The sequence below is a fragment of the Galleria mellonella genome, unplaced genomic scaffold (genome assembly GCF_026898425.1).
Source record: "Galleria mellonella isolate WM207_F2 unplaced genomic scaffold, CSIRO_AGI_GalMel_v1 utg103, whole genome shotgun sequence".
Classification (NCBI taxonomy): domain Eukaryota; kingdom Metazoa; phylum Arthropoda; class Insecta; order Lepidoptera; family Pyralidae; genus Galleria; species Galleria mellonella.
This window is the reverse complement of record NW_026441966.1, coordinates 4,468,827-4,487,985: the sequence shown is the minus strand read 5'-3', so window position 1 is coordinate 4,487,985 and position 19,159 is coordinate 4,468,827. Positions and strand designations below refer to the sequence as shown.

General features: G+C 33.2%; 2 protein-coding genes across 3 annotated transcripts; both read right to left on the bottom strand.

The window, feature by feature from the left end:
* Nucleotides 1-8,282: 8,282 nt before the first annotated feature.
* LOC113522401 (UDP-glycosyltransferase UGT5-like) lies at nt 8,283-15,317 on the bottom strand. The gene is made up of 4 exons (XM_052894364.1): nt 13,428-15,317; nt 12,560-12,782; nt 10,114-10,330; nt 8,283-8,587 (listed from the first exon to the last, which is right to left on the bottom strand). The coding sequence occupies exons 1-4, from the start codon at nt 14,271-14,273 to the stop codon at nt 8,296-8,298; spliced, it is 1,578 nt and encodes a 525-aa protein (XP_052750324.1). The 5' UTR covers nt 14,274-15,317; the 3' UTR covers nt 8,283-8,295.
* Nucleotides 15,318-15,445: 128 nt separating this feature from the next.
* On the bottom strand, nt 15,446-18,611 carry LOC113517544 (vesicle transport protein SEC20). Of its 2 annotated transcripts, XM_031912547.2 has the most exons (6): nt 18,344-18,611; nt 17,651-17,823; nt 16,957-17,114; nt 16,257-16,274; nt 15,848-15,951; nt 15,446-15,685 (listed from the first exon to the last, which is right to left on the bottom strand). In XM_031912547.2, the coding sequence occupies exons 1-6, from the start codon at nt 18,485-18,487 to the stop codon at nt 15,521-15,523; spliced, it is 762 nt and encodes a 253-aa protein (XP_031768407.1). In that variant the 5' UTR covers nt 18,488-18,611; the 3' UTR covers nt 15,446-15,520. The 2 variants fall into 2 exon arrangements, with proteins under 2 accessions (XP_031768407.1, XP_026758046.1); XM_026902245.3 differs by lacking the exon at nt 16,257-16,274 and having other exon boundaries at nt 18,344-18,608.
* Between the last annotated feature and the right edge of the window lie 548 nt (nt 18,612-19,159).

The window sequence follows — 19,159 nt, the reverse complement described above, 5'->3', positions numbered from 1 at the left end:
CTATAAACTTATCTCTAAAATAAATTTTTCAATTTGATAGCACAACGAAATCTTTTTTATATGGACAAATAAAATTAATTTTCCCATAGATTACGTCAAAATTATTATAATTTTAATTTATATTATATATACAAGCTGACGGTCTATCTGATGGAAAGTGGTAACCGTCGCCTATAGACATGAGCAGTACCATGGACATAACAGAGTATACTGTTTCGCTCATGATACCCCCCATGCGTTGCCATTCCTGAGGACTCAGGTGTTATTCCTCTGTACCCAGTAAATTGACGCCATATCCCACCCTTCAAACAGAAACACAGCTATGCAAACACAACTGCTTCACGGTTGAAACACGAATGGGGCAGAGGTACCCATGCAATCGACTTTTGTACAAAGTCTCCCTCTGGTATCTATACAATCTAAGTCTATAATGTATAATAATAGAAGTTGATAATTCTATATATAGAAGTCTTCTCACGCAAACAACAACAACGCAAAACGCTTAAAGAGTATTCCGGGAGTTTATTATCCTCGTACTTTCGGTTACATCAAGGAGATTACACTAACATAATCTTCATAATTTCCATTATTGGCCTCTTTCGTATTGCCAGCTTCGAATAAATCAAATTGTACTAATACAAAACTAGTTTTTCCTGTGACTTCGTCCGCGTGACCGAGATGAATTAACTGGGCGAGAGATACGAATTATTAGTAAGTATATTAGTACATTAGTAGTTAAGTACATTATACTATGTGTATGCTTGGTACAGTCAATAGAGCTCTAATACATTATCTTGTTTTCATATATGCTCTGTCTAACGTCATATAACAAATGATTTTTGTAACACCATGTATCTCGTACTTTAAGTGAATAATCTATACTTATAATAAATCTGTAGAGAGGTCAATTCTGTACAAGAAATATATTTCCAAATTAACTATCAGGGGGTGATTAGTGATCGATACTAATGCCAAAAATGCAATCAGTAAAATTTTTGTCTGTCTGTCTGTCGTCTGTCTGTATGTTCGTTATAGAAACAAAAACTACTCGACGGATTTTAATGAAACTTGGTACAATTATTCTTTATACTCCTGGGCAGGTTATAGTATACTTTTCATCACGCTGCCATCAATAGGAGCAGAGCAGTGATGGGAAATGTTAGGAAAACAGAAGAAGTTGCTCCATTTTTAAGATTCCGTCGCGTATGCAGCCTTAATAGCCAGTTTTTTAAATGTAAAAATGTCTACCCGTGCGAAGCCGGGACGGGCCGCTAGTAAATAAATAAATTAAAAGATCATGTCCCACACAAAAACCGACTTCAATTGTGACAAAACCAGTTATTTTAATTTAAATACTTAATTAGTCAACCGATTTCGATAAAATGTTTATAGGACTTAGCTTTAAGTACGAATAAATACGTTCAAATAAAAAAATAATTTTCAAATCGGTTTATAACTAACAGAGTTATAAAGTAACAAAAATAAAAATAATAAATGTGCAACCTGCTTCTTTTTGAAGTCGATAGAAAAATTACAAAAACTACTTATGTCTCAATTTATTTACTGTATTTTATATTATTCAGTTAATATATATTTATATTTTCGCTATGTTGTAAACAACAATAACTTGTATACCTTGTTTGTATAACGTGAGAAGTTCCAAGTGAACATCCCTCACACAAACTCGATTTTCATCCCACACACAGCTTCGCACAGGTGGGCATTCTTTGGATTGATATAACTTTTTTATTTATAACCAATTGAAATAAAACAAACACTAAATGTTAAATAGAGCAAACCGCAGTACATTCCTGAAAACCGCATTCAAATCGATTAAGCTGTTTCTGAGATAAGCGTGCAGAAACGTACAGACAAACAGACAGAAATTCTAAGTCATTGTTTTGGGTTCTATTGCTTCTATTTATAAAACTCCCCTATAACAGAATTTCTTATATAGTCGTATGTATCTTCCATGTACAGACAGTTACGCTTTTATTATATGTATTAATAAAGAAATATTTACATAGAACATTTTTTTTACTTAATTGTAAAGGTGTATTATAGACGAGGCCAGGTATATTAAACTCTTGAGAGCAGTTGATAGTACGGTACAAACCAAATGGGCAGTTAACGGGTGGAACGTATTATGGTCCGGTATTAAACGATAATGCACCTCACCTGCAGATGGAGTGCTCAGCTCGCTTCCGCTTTTAGGTTCCTTTTATACTTTTAATAAACGGATACTTACATGATATCGCCTCATATTTATCATACCAGGCTAAACTGCAGATTAAAAATATTCTATAGAATCGTTATAAGTTTTTTTTTTATATTTAAATATTATATTTTTACATATCCGCCCTTAACTGTCCACTGATGAACATAAGGGTTCCCCATGAGGGGGATTTTGCCAGTAGTTGTCAAGCGTGCCAGGCGATTTAGCAACCGCAGTTAGGATTTGGTGATGTTTTAAGAAGGACGCTGGCCCATTCCTCAACCATTAATTTCTCTTAGTCGCCTCTTACGACACCCACGGGATAAGGAAAATTAACTAGGGAAGCTAAAGATATATATTAAACTCCATACACTCCTTTTATAAATGATGTTTATCTACTGCAACATCATAAGAAAATATTTGAACAAATTTTAATGAAATCTTATAATTGAGAAAATATTGTGCCTACTTAAAAGGATTTATCAGGATAGTTGAAGAGACCCTTAACCACTTATAACATTATTGGGGAGGATTTTGTTAATGGGTTTAAAAAATCCCCTCCTAGATAGTGTTATTATTTATTTATTAAATTTAACTATGGGCATCACAGGGTATACCGTATCACATCACAGCATCGCATTTTTTTTTATACAATTTGGAATGGCAAACAAGCTGACGGCCCACCTGATAGAAAGTGGTAACCGTCGCCTATAGACATGAGCAGTACCATGGACATAACAGAGTATACTGTTTCGCCCATGATACCCCCATGCATTGCCATTCCTGAGGACTCAAGTGTTATTCCTCTGTACCCAGTAAATTCACACCATATCCCACCCTTCAAACCGAAACACAGCCATGCAAACACAGCTGCTTCACGGTTGAAACACGAATGGGACAGAGGTACACAAGTAATCGACTTTTATACAAAGTCTCCCTCTGGTATGCCTCATGTACTCCTAATATATTACCATTTCTAAGAACTAAGGAGTTATAAATTCATATTGTAAATTCACTACGATATCTTACTCCAAAAAACTGTCTGCATTTTAAATATTAGCATTCTACTGCCTTAGCAGTTATCAGCATCTCTCTTAAAATATCACGCAAACCTAACTGCGGTTAGGTTAGTTAATCCGCCTGCTAAGCATAGCAACTGGCAAAACCAGCAATGAACAGTTAATGACTGATATAATAATAATAATTTTACTTCCAGTAACCTACCCATTATAAGATAATATTATATTTCCTTTCAAAACAATGACAATCCGTTTCTTTAATGATCATTGTAATTTTCATTGTTTAATGTTGCTCATACTCGTATACTAACTCGTTGGATAAATATGTACCCACCTACCTAGTCATGTTATGCAAAACAACTAATGCTTATAGCATAAACTTTATTGTCTAAATGCTATTAATAATCATAAATTAACAATTTCTAATAGTACAATTAAAAAAATGTTCCACAAAAAAAAAACACTTCAATTCAAGGGGCAAAACCAGTTATTTTGATTTACATAAAAATAAATACTGAATTTTTAAAATTTTGATGAAATTTATATAATAATAATAATATTCTTTATATTATTATATAGGTACTTAACCCATAGAGGTACAATTGTATTACAACGTGCTCGAATAACATATAAAAATATAACAATCAAAACATACAAAAAAAAAACATAAAAATTAAAATATGTAGAAAATTTATAATTTATAAAAAGTAAAGTATAGAACTAATCTGAAAGTAATATCCTTTTAGATAAAAAAAAGTTTTCCAAATCTGTTTACAACTGATGAAGTTATGATGTAACAAACATAAAAAAAATACAACGGAATTGAAAACCTCTTTCTTTTTGAAATCGGTTGACAAATGTGATATGTTATAAAAATCTTTGGATGTTTGTTAATCACACTTAAATAGCTAAAGTTTGAAAAGTTTTAAACGAAATTTAGTACACAAATGATGCATGTCCTACATTAACATGTACATTTTTTATTTCCTTTTACGTGGACAAAGTCACAGGATACCGCTAGTGTTAACTAAATTACGGATGTAACTCACGTAGTCCCTCCAGGGAGATAATAAAGCTACGTTCTAAATCTCTCTATCAATTTAATCAGAAGGCGATATAGGAGGAAGAAATAAACAAATTTACGTCCCTCCGAAACAAAGTTATTAAAGGCCGGTGACACCATAAAAGACACATCTAGTCAAGTGAATTTTCCCTGCCTGGCAACACAGTCTATTTCTAATAAATACCTACTCTATTGTGGAAAATACTTACGCTCTTATTCATAAAAATGCCAAAAATCTCATAAACTTATTTTAACTATTGAACTGTTTTGTCTTTTTTTTTCTCAAAATTCCCAATCTGAAAGAAAGTGGCAAAACACTGCAAAAATGCTAAAATGTTATTGTAGAAGAATTTAGCTTCTTTTTATTAACAAAGGACTTTTTTGTTTATTACGAGAACAAGAGTAACTATAAATAAATGGTGATTTTTATTTTCAATTATTTTAAGTACACTTGATGAAAACACATTTTGATCTGGAAAAAACCAGCTATTTCAACCGTAATAGTACTGACAGATTACAACGATAAACTACGAAATGTTTTGCAGACACATTAGGTTTAATTACGCGATGTCTTATACGGATATCCTTACGTGATTTATTATACATTAGGTTTATAAAAAAAATCGCGAAATTTGGTATCTACAACAGATTTGACAAAAATATTTACAGAACCGATTTTGATAAAATATCTATGAGATCTATCTGAAAGTGTATCATTTCAAATAAAAAAATAATTTTCTAAACGACTTATAACTGACAGAGTTATGAGGTAACAAATATAAAAAAATACAACTGTATCTTAATACAGTTTTAAAAATCTTAATACCGATTTAAAAAAAATGGAACTTCTTAAAGTTCCATTTTTTTTAAATCGGTTTAAGATACAATCAGTTCTTGAATGATATGGCGTTTCATTATATGGTTGACAGCACTAGAGCTACAAATAAATTACATTTCAATTTTTTTTTTAAGGGTGGGATATGGCAGTGCATTTACAGGGTACAGGGTACAGAATAGTATCGTAGACGAAACAGTATACTCTGTTATGTCCATGGTACTATTCATGAGACGGTTACCACTTTCTATCGGGTCAGCCGTCAGCTTGTTTGCCATACTAAGTAGCATAAAAAAAGTATGTTGTGATTAATGACAACAAGCTTATTGTCATTAACTATTAACTAAACATGTAGGTGTGATTTGACAAGAGTAATAACTGATTATTCTTGCTAGATTTTGCTTTTTTTCTCTTCTTTTTTTTTTTTGCTTTGATTTATTTACGTAATGCACATTTAATGATAATTTAATTTTGCTTTTGTCTTGATTATTGTTAATATTTAAAATACGTCAGTTAAATTCGAAATATTGCGCTCGCCTTTTATAAGTACTTGTATTAGATCTAATTTTGTATAATTTTTTCAATGTATTATACATGTACTGTTGGTGTCTCTTGATAAATAAATAGATACATTCGTACCTGCACAATAAATACCTATTCAAAACGTTTCCCGTTACCGCCGACAATACTGCATAGGTACCTATAGAATCCCTGACCTTGCACAAGTTCATTGCCGGTGCAATACGCAGCACGCGGGGATAGCTGCGTGCATCCAGGAAGGAACCGAGGAACCAATGCGATAATCTAAATGGCTTTAAAATTTACGCAAATAGGTTAGCATATTTAAAATAATGACGGTGACTTTGAGAATTATAAGTAGGTATAGCCTGTTATTCGCCGTGTGTTTTTTTTTTGATGGGTGAAAATGGTATGGTAACCCGCCTGCGCTAACGGGATACGCTGGCGGAGCACCAGTGAAGGGTGATAGATTAGAATGAAAACAGGCCAGTTATCATAATTTCATCAGGAATTAACCATCATAGTTTCCAGGGAGAACCGCGAAAAGGTCGACCTGGTTGGGTATATTGCTAGCAATGGGATTCTCAGTCTCCATTACTAACAATCCCTTTTCCCCCTATTCGCCGTGTGGTCCCGGTATAGAATGGGTCGCCCCTTTCTTTCCCGTAGATGTAGTATAAGGCGACTAAGAAAACTTAATGGTCGAAGGATGGACAGCAGAGTCTTTCTTAAAACATCACCAAAAGCCTAACACGCCTGCCAAGCGTGGTAACTATTGACAAACCCACCAATTTATGGAAGAGGCCTGTGTTCAGCAGTGGACAGATAACGGTTGATGTAGATATATTAAGATAACCAAGTTTTATTAAAGTCGTCACAAAAACCCTCAAAATCTATTGATATTTTATTTGTGCTACCATTAGACATCTGCAGTCTATGGTCGGGTCAAGTCTTTGTTTATTTACATTTTCATAAAGTTCTTTTAAAACGTACCTACTATAGGTAGATATAATCATTATTATGGAGGAAAAGAAATCTATTTTATAAACAATAGATAATATTTAGAGCCGAATACTTTAGAGATTTATTAGGCCTGTAGTTATTTCTTTTTAATACTCGTTTCCTTACCTATTCTTAGTAAGACTTAATTCTAATATTTAAGGAAAGAATCATTTGGAAAGTGGATAACTTTCCAAATGTTTGCTTACTCAGAAAAATCAACATATTTGAAAGCACTCTAGATGATATTTGTCAAATGGGACAGCACATTTTCTTGTCTTACAATCAAGTTGGAATGACGTTATTTCACTGATAGAACTCTGCCTGTTAAAATAACACTAATGATTTCGATTTTATACCTTGAGAAGCGAATTCTAGAACTTGCCACCCCTCTAATTGCTCGCGATCAAAGAACGCGGTAGTGGAAGTTGCTATAGTTATATTTGCCATTGCCAAACGCATTTTCCTATCAGTCTCGTAAAACGGCCTTAAAGCTATTAAGCGCCGAATCCAAACCTAATCACGCGACCTCAGAACGTGTGACAAATATCATCGTTAATGGAATTCAATGCCGGGAGGTTGAGGCCAGACGATTTGTGATATCAACTGACTCATTCGATTATTCACACATGTAGGTAGGTACCAAAAACAAAATTGCTATTTATTTTAAAAAAGGGACGAACTTCCCTAAACATTCTATCAACATCTTGACAAAAATTGCACGCTAGACTCTGCATTAAAATTATGACTCGATGGTATAGCAAAAATCAAATAAAATAATGAACTACTTAATCGATTTTAAAAAATTTTTCGCCTTATGTAAGCTACAATGCCAAGCCAATGAATAACATAGCCTATAATTGTATTACTTTCTATACACCCGTGCGAAGCCGGAGCGGATGGCTAGTCTTTCGATGCATTAGATTCTGGAATTTTAACATTTACTTAAACTTTATTGACCAATAAAATGTGGTACAAAAGGCGGACTTAATGCTATAAACGTTTCAATCAACCTTTAGGATGTCTGATAGAGACTTTTACCATGACTTTGTAGTTAACTTGACCCTTCTTATCTAGCATGCGCAGATTTGTTTTTTTATGTTCTTCTTAGTAAAATCATCAAAGACATACTGTCAGTTTCAGTAGGTCTTAACGAAAATATAAACAGACAGGCATTTTCATTTCAAATTTGTCAGCCATTAGATATCTATAATTATAATAAAGAAAAACATATCAACTCTTTCGCATTTGTACTACACATATTTTTATTTATTTAATTGTATAAGAATTTTCAATTCAATTATTTAACAGTGGAATAGATATGTTTAAGAATAATATTAGATTTTATTGTACCAACTGGTAATGAAGTAAAAATCATACTAATATTATAAATGTGAAATTTATAAAGATATTTGGAAGATATTTATAAAGATATTAATAATCACGGTCAAACGGCTGAACAGATCTTATAATGCAATATGCTGTTGGTTTTCCTATGAATAAATAAATAAACAGATGTGAATGAAATTTGACACACGGTTAAATTATATCCCAACTTAACACAGGATACTTTATACAATAACTTACGCAGGCAACGCCACGGGAAACAGACAATAAATTATAATTGTAAAACTTTATCAATTGTTTATTGTATTTTAAATTTTCTAACAAATATTAAACTTAATAATTTTATTATAAACATTTTTATTATTCTAACAATACTGTAACACAGCCAAATAATTACTAAAAATAATAACATAAGTACACAATAGACATCTATCAACGTACTCTCGAACCATGTATTTTGTTTTGATGGTAATGAAGGTGGTCCGGTGCGGTGGCGAGCTACATACTCTGTCCAGTAGATGGCGCTGTCCATAACGCTTTGCGGCCGATCGTGCCACCGTTTTGATATATTTCGTGCATTTTCTTGCATCCTACAAAAACAAATTATACTTCTAACAATATGCTGCGATACTACATGTGATCTGGATTATCACACAGGCTATTTTTATCTTAATTCACAGAGGCAAAGACACGGGTTACAGCTAGTAGTATAAATTAAAAAATCAAAATGGACACATAGGTTGCTCCCGAAAAAAAACAACAAAAAACTGCAACCTCCTCGAAGGACCGAAGGAGATCGGATTGTTTTTTTTTTCATGGATGATAATGGTATTGTAACCCCGCCTGCGCTATCGGTTTATGCTGACGGGATATCAGTGAGGGATAATAAGTAAGGATAAAGTCAGGCTAGTTGGCTCATTCTCTCAGCTGAACTCAACGTAAATCAACCGAGATGTTTTCGAGGGAGAAGCTCGAGAAGGTCGACCTGACACATACACATAGAGGGGAAAGGCATTGTTAATAGAATGTAACAGTTCCATTACAAGCAATATACGCTATTAGATCGACCTCCACGCGGTTTCCCCTGGAAACCATCGTGATTATTATACAATTCATCACAAGGGGCCAGCTGACCTGCTTTCATCCCCACCTCATCTTTCCCTGGTGCCCCGCCAGCCCATACCGATAGCGCAGGCAGGATTACAGTTTCATTCTCACCTATTAAAAAAAGATATACACATATTACTAATAATTGGTCTGATGGTCCCTTTAACTAACAAGCCAGGGAGAAATTGTTAAGAAGAAAGAAGGAGGCATTAAAACTTTCATTGCGACCTCCTTGCAATCCCCCTGAAAACCATCGTGTTTAGATCGATATCGATAAACCAACTATAGACTTCATCCTCACTGGTACTCCGCCTACGTTAAACAATGGTGCAGGCGAGATTACTATTCCATTCTCATCTCCATAAAAAAGGCATTGGGACATAAGCGAAGGGATTGGTGAGGAAGGAATTATTATCCGGAGTACCAGCCTCATTGCTAGCAATATACCAGAGAGAGACTTTGTACAAAAGTTGATTGCTTGAGTACCTCTGTCCCATTCGTGTTTCAAACGTGAAGCAGCTGTGTTCGCATGGCTGTGTTTCGGTTTGAAGGGTGGGATATGACGTGAATTTACTGGGTACAGAGGAATAACACTTAAGTCCTCAGGAATGGCAATGCATGGGAGGTATCATGGGCGAAACAGTATACTCTGTTATGTCCTTGGTACTGCTCATGTCTATAGGCGACGGTTACCACTTTCCATCAGGTGGGCCGTCAGCTTGTTTGCCATTCTAAGTTGTATAAAAAAACCCTTCGACCTCCATGATCCCCCTGAATACCATTGAGCTGAATTCCACTTGTATGCATCATGGTGCTTTAATATACCTATTCATTTTCACCTATCATTCCTCACTGAAGCCCCGCCAGCGTATATGCCGGGTGCATCAGGCACCGGAGCACCAGATAGCAGGCACGATATACTGTTAACGCATGCGCAGTCAAAATTCCATTATAATCCACTAAAAAAAACAGAGTGATTGACTTTATTTTACAATAAATAAATACTTACTCGGGAGCAGTTAATTCCTTTAGAGCTGCAACCAAGTTTTCAGTGTTAATGCGTTCAAACAGTATCGTTTTGCCCAGTCCAATATGTGTGATTGCAGCAGCGTTAGTAAACTGATCTCCGAAGAAGGGAACGGCCAGCATCGGCTTCCCACAATGAGCAGCCTCTGATAGACTCAGCATTCCGCCGTGAGAGATAAAGGCGACAACTTTTGGATGACCTTAAATATTACAAATAAATATATAATATAATATACAAATAAGTATAATAAATAATATGCAGTATTCTAATAATATTATAAATGTGAAAGTTTGTAAGTATAGATTATTGATTTTTTTTATTGTTAGGGAGCCACACGAGCAGACATCTGATGAAAAGCGGTTGCCGTCTCCCGTAAACACCTGCAACATAAGAGGACTTGCTTGTGCGTTGCCAGCCTTTTTGTTGATGAATATTTGTTATTCTTTCATGCAAAAACTACCAAACGGATTTGGATGAAATTTAGTATACGGATAGTTCACATGTTACATCTTAACTTACAAGTAGTATATAGGATACTTTATATACTGATGCATGCGAACAAAGGCGAGGGAAACAGTTAGTAAATAATAATCGTAAACTTTATTGTTTATTGTAATTTAACCTTTCTAATAAATATTAATTATTAATTGGCGTGTCCGTGTGGTCCCGATATAGAATAGGCCACCCCTTCCATTCCCGTGGATGTGGTAAGAGGCGACTAAGGGAGCTTAATGGTCAAGAGATAGGCAGCAGCGTCCCTCATAAAATAATCACCAAAGCCTAACTGCGATTGCTAATCTGCCTGCCAAGCTTGGCAATTACAAGAAAACCACCCGTTTGCCTTTGTTCAGGAGTAGACAGTAAACGGCTGATGATGATGATGAACAAATATTAAACTTAATAAGAAAGAAAGAAAGAAATAATTTAATCGAAGAAGCATACGGCCCACACAGTAGCGCATAAAACAAGAAGAAAAGAAACCAAACCAAAACAAACAAACAAAATTTATACAAATAGAAAGCAATTAAATTAAATTCAGTTCAATTAAAATCTAAATTAAAAATTAATAATAATAATCAATAAACAAACAAACAAACAGTAGGATAACTCTTGAATCCAACATCGATCTCAATCCAAATCTATTGCTAATGACAATTTAATACTGCACTTATGTATATAACGGTTATAATTAACTATAATTAGGATCGATTTACAATAGTTGTGTGTGGCAAGTTGCACTAATATGCATCTATCAGAATATTTAATAATTTTATTATAAACATTTTTACATAAAGCCCGCGTAAGCGGAACCGTAAGATACGGGTAGTAGTGTACAATATTAGCTGTGATTATAGTAAATAGTGTGTCGTGACGTGTGAGAAAAATCCAGGGCCCGATCTAGATGGTAGGAGTGTTGGAGTTTTAATACTGGCTGTTGTCACCGAGGTTTTTTAGAACAATTTATTATTTTTAAATTTGTTCTATGTCAGATTTTTATAAGACATGTCTCGTATTTTTTTTTTCACTAAACTTATTATTTTATATCACAAATACATATATGTTTTATTACTGCATCCTGCTATTTAAAACAGGGAGAGTAGGGGCATAAAACCACTTCACCTGTCCCGCGGGCACTCGCGTCACGCTTTTCTGCTCATCGTCAATGTACAATACTCGTCAGGTGTTATTATCATTATTATCAAAGGAAGCAAACAAAATGTTTCCTTGAAGTGCAAAAATTTACATCAGCCCCGATAACTTCAAATTGCATATTAATTAAAAAAAAAACTGTTTAGCAGTAATTTATGGAGTACGAAACTGTCCCTGTAACAGAATATCACTGATATTTATTTATTTAAACTTTAATGCACAATAAAATTCTAGGTACATTTGGCGGACTTAACACCGAACACCGGACGGTGTTCTCTACCAGTCAACCATAAAGCAAACCGAGAAATATGTAGGCATTATATGATATTATAGATTTTACAAACGTACTTTTGTAATGTAAATTAATCCCACGAGATTACTTTCAACAGTGCCTAGATCTAGATATTTTACCGTAGCAAGCAAAAATTACCATGTTAACACGCAGTGAATATATTTTGTCGCTCTAAGAATTTGCCCGGCTGACGTCTGCCTAGACCTTGCCAACGTCTACAAATATAGAAAATACTGCAGAAAATAGGTCACCTTTCATTTTGCCTTATATAATTACTATATTTGTGAAATTAATATCATACCTGCTTGATGTGAACAACAATGGAAAGGGTGTAATGATGATAAAGGCAATACGAACTAATACAGTCTCTCTGCTCCGTTGGTTAACGGTTGCTCGAACTACATGGCCAGTCCATTGAAGTGTTAATCTACATTAATCTCGCTATTATAGTTTCTGATAATAACTTAAAAATAAAATTAAACATACACAAAACATCCAATTGTGGGAACCATTTTCGGGTATACACATTGTCGTAACCCTTTGGAAACCTGTTGTCTTCCCATTTCCAGAGTATTTTCTGCGGTATCCTTTTAAATGCTTGTAAGAACTGTTGCAACTTCTGCTCTGACATGGTGCTCACTTTAAGGTTAGACCCGAAACTGAAGTATATAACACCGTGCTCAGCATTTGATAAAAATTCTTCTAAATCCTGCAATAGTTATAATAATTATGTAAAAATGTGGTGTATTTCCCATACCTAAGGTAGTGTAGTTCTTAATAATAGCTATAACAGGTGGTTGCATGCTATGAGTATATTCACAATCATCAATGTTTTCCTCGTACATGACCGAGTTTGTATCATCAGTCATGTCTTTTTTTTTATACAACATAGAATGGCAAACAAGCTGACGGCCCACCTGATGGAAAATGGTAACCGTCGTCTATAAACATGAGCAGTACCATGGACATAACAGAGACATTCTCAGTTCAGTTGTATTTTTTATATATTTGTTATTTCATAACTCCATCAGTTATAAACCGGAAAATTATTTTATATCAAAATAATATATTCTTACAAATTGATCAAATTGATTTATCAAAATCGGGTCAGTAGTGTAGTTTTTAAATCAAAATAATTAGTTTTGTCGTAATTGAAGTCGGTTTTTTTTTGACACATCAAACGGTAAATATGGGACAGTCTATTTGATTATGACAACATGAATCTTCCCTAGATAATGTACTATATATTACCAAAGATAACAGACTAACAACTACTCTAAACATAGTATTGACACATACAGATTTATTAAATAAACATATAGCTAAATTTCTGTAAATAAACAAATTAACTCACCTTTGGAACTGGTTTTGCTTGACCAATGTGTACTCCTCCTATTTCTAAGACTTGAGGCGCCAAAAGACGAGCTCCGGTTACAGAGAAATGTTGGTATGAAAACACCATCTTCATTCTTTCCTTCGCCACATATTCTATATCTAATAAATTCTCTGAATAATATTCAGAAAACACTTTGTATATACACTTGTGTATTTGCCAACGACCGTAATTGTTCAAATATAAAAGTCCCAAAGTTGATTGCACTTTAGCTAAGAGAGACGGGTTAGGACCTGATGGTGAGAAGTAAAACGAGTCTGAAGCAATATCAAACGGAATACCCAGTCTATTGTAAGCCCACGGCAGAAGAACGTGAGAAGTAATACCAATAATGGGAGAGTCATACATTACACCGGCGTATAACAAAGCGCAGTCACTAAGAAACTGTTCCACAAATATTAGATCGTATTTAACGCCTTCTGCGCGATGCGCTATCATATTTTTATGGTTAAAGAGATTTTTGCATTCCTCCTCTACAGGTCCATTCGTTGGAATAGTAACGTGCCTCAAGAAATTTATAATATGTATGAAAGATGTATAAGAATTTTCATAGTACTCCATACTATTAAAATGAACGTTTATCTCACCATCTTGTAGGTTAATAAACTTTAAATTAGTCAAGGGTTCTTTATCGGGGAAGTGATTCATTATTGTCACATTGTGTCCTCTCTTGGAGAGTTCCCGAAACAGTGGTTGGAACGCCATATAGTGGCTTCTTAAAGGCGCTGATATGATACAAAGAATATTAAAAGTAAACACATTTTGTAAGGTATTTAAAATAAAAATCAGGAACACGTATTTATGCATTTGAGGCGGTCAGTTCACTAACTCAACGGTACACACGTATTTATAACTCCGTGTTGGTTAAAGCACTCGGCGCAGAGTTAACCGGCCGATCGCTGAACCCGACCGACTGCCTAGTAACGATAGTAAAAAACCGGTTCAATGTGAATTGAACTCACACGTCAAAGGTTCCGTACGTAGAATAATCTTTTGGACATGTAGATATAAGATAATTTTTATATGATATAGACATCTAATAATAATTATCAATGTTAAGTTTGTTAAGGTTATATTTTTTTAATATTTTTTCTAAATCTATGGTATTTCGAAATTGTAATCGTTTAAGATTTTTAAAATAAAGAAGGAGAATTTCATTTTTTTATATTTTCTATGATAAGACAAAGACTGCAATGCATTTAAAGAAATAGTTTTGGAATGTGTATTTGGGCTATCTAACAAAAACTAATAAAAATAATGTTTAAATATTTATTTGCATTGGAATTTGGGAACCAATAATATCTAAAACCTCTCAGAAGAGAGTGCCTTGTCTAAGACTATTCCAAATTTTAAATAAATTATATTAGTAGTAGCCGAGATATAGCGCTGTGACAAACGGGTGCACGGACGGACGGAGTCTGACTGATGATCGCACCAACACAATAAATGTTCTCTTAAACTATTTTAATACGGAACCCAGAAGTACTTTATAAGCACCTATTAGTCAACTATCACGGATCTTATATTGGGCTCTGTAGCTACAGAAAAAAAATAGAAGCCTTATAATTTCTTTTTTTAAGCACTATTTTCGTAGTCGAACTTTTTATAACTTATTATGTTCATTACATAAATTTTTTTTCCACCTCGAATTCTTATTTGTGAACTTAGGAAGTAATTACACGTTGTCATGTTTAATATTCAAAGCATAGATAAAAATAATATAATATTTTTTACTCTATGATTACAGGAAGTCGTCAAGGAAAAGCGACGCGGTATCCAGTTTCTTTTTAAGCGGCGAAGCGATAAATATCCTCGCCAATTCTCAACCAACTTTGATCATATAATATTATAGAAATTCATACAACAAATGTATGAAGCCCATACAAAACTCAGATTTTACTAGTCAGAACCTAATTTAGGCAAAGCAATCTATTGCTAAGTTACCTCGCCATCGAAAGGTCGTCAAAGTAAAAAATAAATAAAGTTTAAAAAAATAATTTAATCAACAATAAATATAAAATAAATAGAAATATAAATCAATTATTTACGTGTCATTAAAATAGTCTTTTTTGAACAATATAAAGACAAACAGCTAAAAAGAAGAGGAATGCAAAGAACATAATTATTTTATCTGTAAATTCCCGGCGGCCATATTTAGTTAATAATTTACTCGACTGTGATATCGTGCTTGCTGTGTTTCGAAGCTCTGCTTGCGTTCCCTGGAATCAAATTAGATATTCTAATAAAAAACAGCAGTCGAAAAAATAAAATTATTTATGACTAGCTATTTAGGAGTTTCTGTGTGAAAAAGAAACATCCTGTTATCCATCCATCCTTACAAAATTTCACATTAATTATATTAATAGGATATTCATACATACATGTACAGTTGAACTTGAGGAAACTAAGCTGTCCAATGTGTCTTGGCTCCTCTGGGTTGTGTCAGCTAGTTGTCGACTTATAGACAGTAATTGTTCTGTCACTCCTATAAAATATATCAAGTTAGTACACAGAAAATATATCATATCTAATATAAAAAATTACTTATTAATTTCAAACAAATATTCTTACAACTGTATTCTCTGATAGAGTGGTCAACAGCAATATGTTCACTTTTTACTACTATAAATGACAAACTGCATACCCAGCATAACACTATCTCGCTTGTCTCTAAACTTGCTGAATTTTGCCGACTGTTGTAAAAAATCTAACTTATTTGTTTTACGATTTTATTATAGTATCTATATACTTAGAGAAAAATATGTAAGTAAAGTATACTTAAAGTATTACCTGACACTTTAAAAGCAGCTTGAAACAAAATTACACATGATAATTACTGTGAAACAATAAATTTTTATTCTATCTAAATTTTCTGATGGAGAGAATAGTCAGGTTGACCTCCAAGCAGTCCCCTACGGAAACCATTGTGGTTCATTCCTGCTGAAATTATATACTACCAATAGACTGGCCTGACTTTATTCTATATATTTATATATATTATCCCTCACTATTGATTTTCCAATCCATTTTCATCTATTAAAAACAAAAGCATTTACCCAATGACCTCAGGATATATCCTCATTCACTTAGACCTGTCAATTAATGTGTGCAAATCACATAAAAACTACTGGGAGAATTTTATTAAAACAAGTATGAGACATTAAAAGATTTCAGGAAAGGATATCCTCGATAACAGTTAATATGTATAGAGAAAATTTGATTAGAAGAAATAAAATAATCTATAAGAATGCTTAAAATAAAACAAATAAGATTTTTTCTTTAAAAAAAACATTTGTTGGAAGAAGCCAATATTATAAACTATCATATACATAATGGTCACATTTGTGATATTAAATCTACCTAGTACTCCTATACTAAGCATATTACAACGTGAAACTAATTTACCAGCATTCTAAGGCAAAATAAAATATTTCAATATATTTATTATTTAAACTTCTATTATAAAATTAAAATAGATATATAATATTACCTGTAGACATTTTTAGCAGTCCATCTCTGTCAACTGTCTTCTTTCTATTTCTAACGGCAGACTCTTCTGTATCTGTAGGCTTCAGCAACTCTTCTCTCTGGGCTTTCTCTATAGCAAACATTGTGCTGATGTTGGCATCTTTAAATTCCTTTAATAATCTGAAAACAAAAACATACTTAGAACACACTAAGTTACACTTTTTTAAGCAACACTTTTCAAGCAACACTTTTTTCTTTTAAAAAACTATAATCACATATACTGATATATCTCTAGACCTATAAAAATAAAATTTTTATAAGGGCATAGTACAAAGGGTATGGAGATAAGTTTTTGAATAGTTGTGATTTATAAATATAATATCCCAAAAGACAATAGACAAAGTCATATTGACATTTATAGTATTTCTGTATTATACTGTTTGTTACTTCTTGATTTCTTAATGATTTAACTAATGATTATGAAATTTGGTATATACATACTATTTGTGATGGAAAAGGATTTTTTATTAGGATTAGTGAACATATCCTAGCCATGTAAACAAAGTTGTAGGTAAAAAGCTAAATTAAAATATAACACTACTAAATACCATGCCACCTAAAGAAATATCTCCCTCTTAAAGAATGGAATCTGCGCCCAATGGTGAGATGTTAATGAGTATAAATCTAAGTAATGAAAATATTCTTAAAATCCTCACCCAGCCAACTGGTGCCGTTGAGATTCCAGCTCTACGGCATATTTGGGATCTCCAGTGTCTTTACCATGTAACTCAAGGCTTTCTAGTTCTTCCCTCAGCTGTGTGATCATTGCCCTACCTTTCTCATTGAGCTCATTTAGTGCTTCCATTGATTCTCTACATTCTAGAATATCCTACAAAATTTATTAAATTTATTTTTAATTAAATGCATCAGTCTACTTTATTTTGCTTCTAAATTATCCAATCATTAATTAAAGAATAACCTGCTAAATGTTATAGTAATCACTTATAAGAGATTATACATTATTTTTTTTATACCTGGCATATTATATATATTTCTTTTATAACAGGTATTTATCTAATAAGTTCACTTAATAACAATCAAATTAGAAACAGGAAAACATACCTTATTCAGTCATAAAACATACATACATACATACAATCAAATTAGAAAAACAGGAAAAATGCTTAGTTCAAACAAACCTCAAGTAAAACAATTTCAATAATTCAATTGTGTTGTGACTTCTTAAAAATATAGTACAAGAATCAAAATTGGTTTTTTAAGCTAGATAAAACTATGTCGGAAATTATCCACAAAAGATATGCCACAGCAAATTTTAAAGCTGTAATAGTATTATACCTTTGCCTTCAACTATTCCACTTTGTCTGTATTTATGTAGCACAAAAACTCACCTGAATAATAGCTTTAACTTGAAAATGGTATTTGGCAAGCTTCTTCACATAGTTCTGGTAGATGACATCGGGATTTTCTAATTTTGTGAACAGTTTTTGGAAAGTTTCTGGACTATTGATATCGGTTTTTATGTTCATTTTCATAGTAATAATGGGCAGGACGTAAGATCGATTAATTTAATAAATAGATTTGCTTTATTTGCAATTGATTTGAAAGATTACAATTTTTAAGACTTAAAACGTTACATCAATCAATATGTCATTCAATCATATGTTGCATGACATACAACCTCTGAAGAAAGAAACGTCAATCGAGATAACTAGACGTTTCTTCATTTTCGTTTTTTGTAATTTTTTTTTATTCTTACTAATTTTATAAATATGTGTCTCTATTTATTGTACCAATCAGTACCTACCAAACGTAGCAGCTGCTAGCACCCATTATGGGGAAAGCAGTTCAGCAGTGGACAGTTTTTTTTTAATGGGTGATAATGGTATGGTAAACCCGTCCGCGCTATCGGTATACACTGGCGAGGTACCAGTGGGTGGGGAAGGGATTGTTAGTAATGGAGGTCAAATAGCCCCATTACTAACATTATACCCTGTCAGGTCGACCTCCACGTGGTCTCCCTGGAAACCATTGTGCTGAATTTCAGGTGTATTCGTCACAATGGGCGAACTAATTAAGCAAATGTTATATATTATTGATGTGTACTTCTGTAAAATTTTAAATAAAACCATTCATAATAAATGTATAAGTATTCTTATTTTAAAAAATTTCCTAAATGCAGAAAAATAAAAAAAATCTTTAACCAA